At 40.3% G+C, this 9,841-nt stretch overlaps 1 protein-coding gene across 3 annotated transcripts; it reads right to left on the bottom strand.

Moving 5' to 3' along the window:
* Positions 1-1,382: 1,382 nt before the first annotated feature.
* On the bottom strand, positions 1,383-7,610 carry foxh1 (forkhead box H1). Of its 3 annotated transcripts, XM_047350149.1 has the most exons (5): positions 6,139-6,305; positions 5,970-6,052; positions 4,586-5,152; positions 4,074-4,178; positions 1,383-3,196 (listed from the first exon to the last, which is right to left on the bottom strand). In XM_047350149.1, the coding sequence occupies exons 2-5, from the start codon at positions 5,982-5,984 to the stop codon at positions 2,252-2,254; spliced, it is 1,632 nt and encodes a 543-aa protein (XP_047206105.1). In that variant the 5' UTR covers positions 5,985-6,052; positions 6,139-6,305; the 3' UTR covers positions 1,383-2,251. The 3 variants fall into 3 exon arrangements, with proteins under 3 accessions (XP_047206105.1, XP_047206107.1, XP_047206106.1); XM_047350151.1 differs by lacking the exons at positions 5,970-6,052; positions 6,139-6,305 and adding an exon at positions 7,426-7,610; XM_047350150.1 differs by lacking the exon at positions 6,139-6,305 and having other exon boundaries at positions 5,970-6,078.
* Positions 7,611-9,841: the final 2,231 nt, after the last annotated feature.

The raw sequence follows: 9,841 nt of genomic DNA, 5'->3' as shown, positions 1-9,841 counted from the left end.
CGTATATTGTAGTAATAACGGAATCTATGCTTTTAAGAACCAGTTTAACTTTGCAGTTTGATTAAGATCCGATAAAGGGACAGATGCTTTGATGCACATTCGGGAATAATCTTTAAATTCCCTTATTTTTAGATATAATCAAAGCTACAACTTCTATCAGAAAACCTGCAGCACAACTGTGTTTTAGTTCTTAGGGGGGAAAAGATGCAATAAAACGGCAGATTTAAAACCTACGCATACCTGAAAAGTCTGAAAAATTATGTAATTTGATTTTATCAAATAATTTTCTCAGTATGAAAAAACATCTTTTTTTAATAGATTTACATTAACATATTTACATCACCAAAAATCAAGGTAATGTCGTTTTGGCTTTTAAGTTACTGACAGAACCCACAGCTACAAGCAAAATGTTTGAAAAATAAAGGGCCATTTTACTGCATCCTTTGGTCTGTAGATCAAAACTGGACCTGCGGTTCTAGGACCAAGCTCGGTTTTGATGCATAACACTGCACTGACACTTCTATGTTTTTTTTTTTAAGAATCACAGGTCACAAAACATGCTTTGTGTTTACAGAATGCTTATTCAGACCAGATACTATATTAGGTGGTACCAAATTTGACATGGAGCTGATTTTAGTTGTCAAGATGCCAAAAAAAGTTGTGAAATAGCCCTTTAACACACCACAAAACATCAGGCATTGGGTCACCTTAATGGTTTGTGAAACAAGGAAAACCCAACTAGGTCATTATTTTGTTCTTGAATGTTTAGCATCGAAAAGATTTTTAGGTCTGAAAAATCTTGGAATTTTAAATGGAAAAAATGTGATATTTTCTTACAGCTTGTGATTGTACAAACGTGTATTTTTATATTTAGGTTCACTCGAGTCCTTTCAGATTGTTTCGTTGCTACATTATTTATTGTTTTATCTCGATTTATTCTACTTTTACTCTACTAAATGCACCGGGGTCAAATTCCTTGTATGTGAAAATGTAATAGGCAAAAAATATAAATTATGTTTCTGATTAATGTTAATGCTCCACCAAGATTCTGATTGAGTTTACTGCTGGTCATTCAACAGTTTTTAAATTGTAAACTCTTCTAATTTTCATGATAATCAGGCCGGACAAAACTAAATATTTTAAAGAATTACATTACTTTCCTTTTTTCATTAGTTGACCACAAATTTACAGTCAGTAACCAAATGAATACAATTCATGACGAATTACAATTAAAGAATTTTGTAAATTGGCTTCATAATTACAGCTTTAAGAGTTTTAATGGTCTAAATCATCTTTTTTTTTTTTTAATCAGCAGCATAGAGGATTATTTTATCCAATCTTTGGGAGCTTCCAACAAACAATGAAATGAACCTAAGCCAACATTTTTATGTAAAAGCATCCATTTTATTTGTTTACACAACACTGAGCAGCACTGTTAAAATAAATTTATCAGAAACCTGTTAAAGGTCCAGAAATCTCTACAGATGTATGAACTTCAGTAATGAACAAACTAAGATCTTAGGAAGAAATACATTCTTTAGTCGAGGTAATGAGACATTTAAAAGCGGTGTCCTTTCGGAGTTCATCAGATAATTAGTGCAAAAAGAAAGTTAAAACATTGAAACTAACTTTTTTATTATCAGCAGCTCCACACTGATGGAGAATATTCTAAAGGTGAGTTCAGGTGAGGCAAAATGAGTTGGATTCTTTGGGTTTTTCTTGCAAGTGGTAAAAAAAAAAAGGAGACATTTGTAAACAAAGAAAATAAAAAACTTCACATACATCCAAAAGCAAAAAGTTATTATGCAACAAGGAAAAAAACTGAACTATAGACACTAAACTCATGGCCATTATAAACCGTTTCGGACACTGCAGCTGTTTCTTCCCAGGAGTGAACATGTAATACATTCAATAGTCAGTAGTGGATCAACAACATTAAAAAGTAATCCTCGAGACATTGCATTAAACAACTGTGCAAACAAGATCAGCAGTGCAAATAGCCTGTAGCAGTACAACGTTTCACTGAAACCCTGAGGTAGATACTTGTTTCGTTATATAGTTTTTTTGAGGTAGTTTTGCTTCAATAAAACGCTACACTGAAGGCAGGCAGAATTATTTCTTTTACAAAAACACTGACCTGTAAATTGAATAAAAAAGGCTTCTGGATTAGTTAGAAACCATAAATGAGATTGCCTGGAGCTTTTAGTTTATTTCCTGTTTGGATTCCTTGTTTAGTCCATGTGAATGACTCTCAGTACTGGTGATACCTGTTGAGAGGAGCCCCGTTCTGCAGGGTGTACTGACTCTGTGGTTGATGATGTGGGTAAGCATTCTGATTAACAGGCAACAGGGCATCGAACACGCTCTTATTTGGAGGTACAGACTGCAGCATGTTGTCCAAGTCCATGAGCAGAGGAGTAGGTTGAACCGAGACTCGTCTTCTGGGGAGGATAGGCCAGTAGGAGTGACCTATGAAGTGGGCAGGCGCCACGGGAGGGCTACCATAGCTGTAGAGTGGTAGTCTGCCCTGCAACGGCATTAAGGGGCCTCCGTTAAACCGCATGCTAGGTGGGGCAACTGCATTAGGGGGAGCATACTTGGCGTAGGAAGTTGGAAGCTCCCATGGAGGTAGCACAGTCTCCAGTCTGGCAGATTTGTGCTGGGGTGGTGCGTAGTCCTCATACCTGTCAGACCCTGTTTCACCATCAGGAGGAATACGCTTCACAGTGTGGGACACACCTTTCCACTCCTCTTCCGAAGAGGCGGAGACAGGGCTCCCCGAGCTAGCAGAGGAGTAATGAAGCCGTTGAGGCGGCGAAGGCTGGGAGCGCCCCACCTCAGCGCAGCAGTACCTGTCTACATCTCCAGAAGCACTTGTAGGCTGCAGACTGTGTAGCAAGGAATCAATGGCAAAGGATGAGTCCAGCTTGGGTCGGAACAAGTCCTCCTGTGATGGTGAAGGATTTCCTGATGACATGGATGGGAGAGAGGTCACACACTCGGTCGGAGGAGGGGGCGCCTCAGATTCCAGCTTGTGGCCCTGCAGGATGTATGGGGCTAGATCCTGGGCAAAGATGGCTTCATCCTGGCGTGACACAGCTGTGTTCTGCCTTTTCAGAAGCTCCAGAGGAATACAGTTCAGGTCCACAGCCCAGAAATTCCCTTTTCCCTGAGGTTTGCCTGGATCCTTCAACACCTGCAGTTTAAAAGAGGACAGATTCCTAATTGCTTGGCCTGAAAACCTCGTCTGGCAGGATGGATTTAGTTTCACAGAAACCTACCACAATGGCATTGTAAGGCAAAAACAGGTCGACCCTCATAGAGCGGCCGCCATAATGATTGGCTCCCCTGGTAAAGATGTGTAAAAAGCCTTAAACAAATGTGTCTTTTATTAGAGTAGCATGATCTCATTCTGAAAAATGTACAAATACACAAACCATTAATTAGAAGACATTTGTTTAGTTGTGGAAAAACATTTTTCTCTGGCACCCCAGTTTTTTGATTAAGTGTAGAGATCTCCCAATTTTTTTTTTAAACATCCTGATATTTCAAAGAGTTTGTGGAGACACGGACTCCAGATCAGGTTACCAGGGCCTTTGGATGAGAAACAGGCCCACAGCATCACAGATCCTCAACTGTGCTTGTCAAAGGCCACGAGGTGTTTTTCCACATCTTGTTTCAAAAGCTCAATCTCTCTCTTATTTTACCAAAGCAAACGGCAGGGAAATTCACACACATTTGTTTTGGTAGGATAGAAAATTGCCTTTTTGTCGGTGTACTTCCCAGACAACTGGTTGGTAATTGTGAGCTTTGGTGATTTTCCTTTTCTTTACCATCTCCTCAGTGTGTGTGGTGACATATGCCTGCACATTATGGTCCGGATTCTTTGAAATGTTTCAGTGTGGGGTTATGCAACTGCATTAACAGACTAATTCATTTTAAGGCTTTTCACACATCTGGACTGCCAACTAACGGGACCTGCGCTGCAAAGTTTCTCTCTAAGAAAAACATCATGACATCAGCTCCACGGATGTCCCCTTGAATGAAGCGTTTAAAAGTCTAAATATACAAACCTTAACAAAGCAGTCGTAAGAGGAAAGGTTGTGACGCACAGAATCTCGCCACCCTTTGTAGTTCCCTTTGAAAAATGGAAAGAGGGTACTGATCTCCTTCAAGATCTGGAAACAGCAAAAACATCTCAGTTCATGTTTGAAGCAGCAAAGGATCGTCTCCAATAATAATGATTTGCAAGCAGAAATATTAACAGTGGAAATTATTTATTTGTAGTCAAAACAAGTAAAATATATTTTAAAGCATGTTCTATCTATCTTATCTGTGTTCTGATACAGATCGGTGTCTGGTTTCACTGCAGTCCAAGCTTATCAAAGCAAACCAAGAGTGGTGGTCACCCAAGTGTCACACAGAAGTGACTGTTTAGTGTCAGATCTTTCAATGTAAACGAGATGCCTGCATGTTTTTAGTGTAACAAGGAACTCCGGGAATTTCTGAGCCGTGAAGCCTTGCAATGCGTAAAAGCGCCATCCACATCCAAAATAACGCACAGCTTATATTTAAGATCATTTACCTCTGATAGAGTAAGCTTCTTCTCTGGGGACCGCTGGATGACCATGGCGATCATAGCCAGGTAGGAGTAGGGTGGTTTTGGATACCGCTGGTAGTTCTTTTTCTTCCCACCGCTGGAACCGCTTTTCTCCTGTTCAGACATCCACGTCTCCCGCGTCACGTCCCGCAGCTTCGCGTTGGTGTCGCTGTCCGGATATGATGAGTGGGTTAGCGTGGCTTGATCCGTGAGACCCATGGCACCGCCGGGCTGCTTGGTGCGCGCAGAGGGCTTCTGCTGCTGAGGAGCCATCTCAGCCGCTTGCTGAGGCCGCTGTTTGGCTACACCGCAGGAAGGAGAGCCCCGCTGCACATTTCTGCAGAAGTCAAGTTGATGGTTGCGATGTTCTCCACTGTGGAGCAGAGCGGCTGGTGCCAGGAGGCTCTGCTCCGGCCAGTGCTTTGTCATGTTGATGCAACCCCGAAGAGGGGGAGAGTGATCGGCCAGGAGCGAGAGAGAAGGGGGCGTGGGGGAGGGATGAGGGTGGTCTGAGTCCTTAACTTCTGGAAGACTGCTGGCTCCAGGCTGACTCTATTTGAAGAGCAAACAATTAACAGTTTCATGTAAACCCTGCTGCGTAATCGAGGAGGGGGGAATGGCGCGTTGTCTGAGGGCAGAGTAGCTGGTCGCCCTGGGGGACTGGGGAGGGTTTGTGTACAAGAAAGGACAGAGAAAGACCGTAAAATACCCTAATGATAATATCAACAAACCGCTTACAGCGCAGATACGTTAGGGTTCCTTTTGGAGCAACGCCTATATGTTTATGCACCAAGATTTCAACAAAACGCGCTACTTTAGGGAGAACAAACACACAGACTTTTTGATAAAAAATCAAAATGAATGCATTTAAATTAATTTTAACAAGAAGCGCAACTTATGGCAAATAAACCAAACTCTTTACAGGTGATACTTGCACGAAAGTTTAACAGTATGTTAAACCCTCCTCCCATAGTGTGTGGGAGGAGGGTGTCGGGTACTGGAGAAATAATCTCGATTAAAGCTAATCAACTATTTTTGGTGAGCAATATACAAAAAGCCTGGCTAATATACAAACGCCGAAAGGTTCAATACATCACTATCCTGTAGTGGATTTGTTTTCCTCTAACAAATGTATATTGGGGATAATAACATCTGTATGAAACAAGGATTCCACCGCAGGAATTCACAAAATAATTTGAAAAATAATGCGCATTTAAAGAGGAAAATAGAAATAGAATAAAAATATACTTTATTGTCCTTCAGTGGGGAAATCCAGATGTACCAGCAGCAAAGTGACAGGCAAAAGGAACCATGCAGATTCACACGAAGGTAAAAAGGGATGAGATTTTACAGCAAGATTAATGTTTACCTTGGTTGATGACATCACATGAGGCAGAAGAATGCAGTCAGAGATTTGAAATGAGCGACCTTTGACAGATTTTCTTGTAGATCCTAAAGAATTCAAGTTGTGTTTTTGTGCTCAGTCAGCATTTACAAGTGAGGCCCATATGGGGATTGGATGACTCCATGTTATTTACCTTATATTGGTTTAATGCAGCACAACTCTCAAGGTAAAAGGCGGGAGTCATATGGGTCCTGGATGTGTTGCTTAATTTGTCCAGATTTTCTGAGCACACGTTGGAGACCCAGCTGAATCCTACATAAGATAGTTGCTGATATGAGTCGTATTTCGTCAACCCCGGTGGGTCCAATCTAAGAAGCAAGATGTGAACCTGTATCCATCCAGAGCTAAATCCATATATGCTTCCAGCTGCAGAAATGAAGGTTGAAAATCTTTGAAATTTGACCATTATAGTCTGTCCTCAGGTATTGCTTTCATGTTTTATTGTTGTCAAATTTCCCTGAAATCCATGCAACGTTCTCTCATAAAAGGTCTTTTGCTGCTGCTAAACACCTTTTGAAGACGGAATTTAATTAAAAACAAGAAAAATAATATATGCACTCTCTCAACTGAGCAACAAAATAAACTGATAATGACATGTTCTATGGTTGGAAAACTATAGAACATCTAAATGGAATAAATTAAACTGTTTTTAAAATGTTGGGATTAACACGTTTTAATAGCAAAGAATTAGCAGAACAAGAGGAAAACCTTTTTACTGGAGGTTTCTCACATAGTACAATGGCAACACTCATTGTGGACTTTCAAAACTCAATGAATTTAAATAAATATTTTAAATGTAGGCTTCCTGATCATCTGGTTGAACATAATTTGGACTGGACTTGGTGTTGCTCTGGAAGCAGGGTTGTTTTGGTGGGTGGGGGGCTTTCTGGGACTGTGCAAAATGTCATCCAGTGCTCAAAGACTAAAGTTTGGGGAATGCAGATCTTTTGTTCAAGTTAATGTAGTGCTAATGAGTAAAGTCTTGCTTCCCAGCAAGCCAGTGAAAACTAGTTGGATTAAAAAGGAGCTCCCATTGGGGGACTAGACACTTGCTTCCATCCTGGAGGAGCTTCTTAGCATGTCAAGAAGCAGCTACTGGGGAGTACTCCCATTGAAAAGCATTTTCTACAGGCTGCTAAGTGCTTTGCTGGGCAGAACCCTTCACACCTTATACATGAACCATCATGAGTCCCGCCCAGTTGTTGGAAACTTGCTCACATGACAAAGTCTTTTGAAGAATCAACAAAACTTAAAATGTTAGATGGAGTTAAACTTGACTATTAAGTTTTAAGGTGCTAATTCCAGCCTTGTATTGCACTAATACCCTAACAAACTAACACTAAATATCTGTCCACCACTTAGTTTATTCCACACATATTTGGTAAAATAAAAAATGTATTTTGTTGGAGATACTACTCACCACTTAATATTTCAGCTTTTCCCAGCTTTGGAGCAATATGCAAACTGTAAAAACTTGGCTAATGATGTGTTAAACAAGCTTCCTTCAACCACCTGCTGCAATCTGCATCAAGAGTTTTTTTCTCCCAATTTGTCACCTTGTTGCTGACAGACTTTCACCCCCTCTAGTGGTTACAGTTTGACCTCCATCTTACATCATCACTGGAACCAGGTGCCCCAAAACTTTCTGACTTGGTGAGGCCTTGTTCTTTGAAGGCTTTGTGCTCATAGAGCTGAACAGGGAAGCTTGTACCATACATTAACTAACCCATCTTACAGCAACGTGTTTGTTTCCAATAACTTATTCAGTCCATCTCTTCATGTTTGCTGGAGTGGGAGCTAATGAGTTTTCACTGGATTAGTGAGAGAAGCAGGGGAAGAATGGGAAACCCTGTGAAAAGAATAGCACCAGGGACTAGGCTGTTCATGTCTAGGCTGATTGTGTCAGGATAAATCCCTCCTAAGCAGGCTTTAAATGAAAGTCTTAATTATGTCATCTGTCTCAGCTTTACTCCTCAGATGGTTCTGGTTTTTTTCTTCTTCTTCTAATCAGAAATGGGAACAACAATGCCAACTATAAACCTGGTAAAGATCAACATTGGTAACAACTGATATCTGAATGACACAGAACATTTTTTATTTTAGTGAGAATTTACTCTGTAGGTTCCCAGGGCATTTGGAAGGGTGGCAGGCCCACAGCAGCAGAGATCCCCCACCGTATTTACCAGTGGACAGGAGGTGGTTTTCCACATTTTCATCCATTGTCTCACACCCCACCCTCCTAGAGCGTTTGTTGCTGTAAAGTTTAATCTTATTTTCACATGACCACAGCTTAAATAAGGTCCTACTTCAGTTTAGCAACCTCCACATGTTTATGTTTGTGATGGTAGGACAGAAAATGTTCTCTTTATTAGAATCACTTCAAAACAACTGGTTGGCATGTAGATAGAGTCTACTAGATGACTCTTTGTACTGTACTTCTTTAACAGCAAGTATTCTTTCTTTTACCACCTCTAGCCTTTCCTTCTTTGGTGTCATTTCATATTTATTCCAATTGGGAAACAAGAAGATAGGCTAAATAACATTTCTTGATGTTCTGATAAACTTAAAAATAAAAGTACATTTTGTTAAGCTGTTTAAACATGTATTTGTTAACATGGGAGTTTTTATCCCCACAGAGCAAGTTCACACAAATTATAGATGGCATTTTTATGTGTTAATGTAAGCTTATTCTACTCCAAAAAATCCATTTAATCACTTTTCTACCAGGAGAACCTGGTGCACTCTTACCTCTGTGCTGGAATACGTTTTGTGTGTGTTAGACACTTTACAGACAACGTTTTATGAATTTCTTTTGCTAATCTATTAAATTGTAGTTGTTAATTAGGATCACAACCCGGATCCAGGTTTTTATTTCCTGTCAGTGACCCTACGTTGGGTCATGGAGGTATGCAGTCTCTGACTGTCTTGTTTATTATATCTATATAAAATCTAGAACCAAATATATTATTCTCACCAGAAGTTCTTTGTTCCCAAATTTTAGGTTCAGTTGTGCTTCCTGGGGAATCTGAATGAAAAATGGGAAGCAGATTTTTTTTTTTGCTTTTTTAATAGCTTTTTTTAAACTCAGATTGATAGTTGGTCTGGATTTCTTCAAGATTATCCATGGACCATTTCTTCATCCACCGCCAGCTCATCGCAGGGCGACACAGAGACACACAGAACAGACAACCTTGCACACACTGATTTCTACCTGCATGATGGCGCAGTTGGTAGCACTGTTGCCTTCTTGCAAGAAAGTCATGGGTTTGACTCCCAGCCAGGGGTTTTTCTGCATGGAGGTTTGCATGTTCTCTCTGTGCTCTGGCTTCCTCCCACAGTCCAAAAACATGACTGTAAGGTTGATTGGGTTTTCTCAATTGCCCTTAGGTATGAATCAGAGTTTTTTACATTCAATCACTATGTGTCTAACCACTGCTGTCACAACCCTAATGTTTTTCCTGTCATTTTTCCCTCTCCATAGTGGCTATTCCTGGCATAGTATTATTGTCCCTTTCCTGTCTGTTCGAGGCAGCTTCTGATTCTGGATCTGCTGGAGGTTTTTCCAGTACTCACTGCTCCCCACCCCCCTGTTTGTCCATGAAATGCAAAATTTAAATCAAAGTAAAGATTTGATCAAAGTCATGGCATTTTATATTTACAGGTATATGTAATTTTACTGAATTTAATTCTAACTGGAATAATATGGTTTATTAGATTGAATTCAGTGGGACTAGTCTGGATGTAACCTGGTTAAAACTGGACCATGGATTCTATCTGTACACACCCAGAGGTGGATTTTGTTGTATGCGATTAGTGAATGAATAAAGTGACCTGAG

This window comes from Girardinichthys multiradiatus, chromosome 21 (genome assembly GCF_021462225.1).
Source record: "Girardinichthys multiradiatus isolate DD_20200921_A chromosome 21, DD_fGirMul_XY1, whole genome shotgun sequence".
Lineage (NCBI taxonomy): Eukaryota > Metazoa > Chordata > Actinopteri > Cyprinodontiformes > Goodeidae > Girardinichthys > Girardinichthys multiradiatus.
The sequence above is the reverse complement of the archived record's forward strand: the minus strand, read 5'-3'. Positions and strand labels throughout refer to the sequence as shown.

Coding starts and splice junctions, on each gene's coding strand:
- foxh1 (XM_047350149.1), bottom strand. Junction 4,179..4,585: donor AGAAGCTTACTCTATCAGAG/GTAAATGATCTT, acceptor TGCTGTTTCCAG/ATCTTGAAGGAGATCAGTAC. Junction 3,197..4,073: donor CTTACGACTGCTTTGTTAAG/GTTTGTATATTT, acceptor TTTAAACTGCAG/GTGTTGAAGGATCCAGGCAA.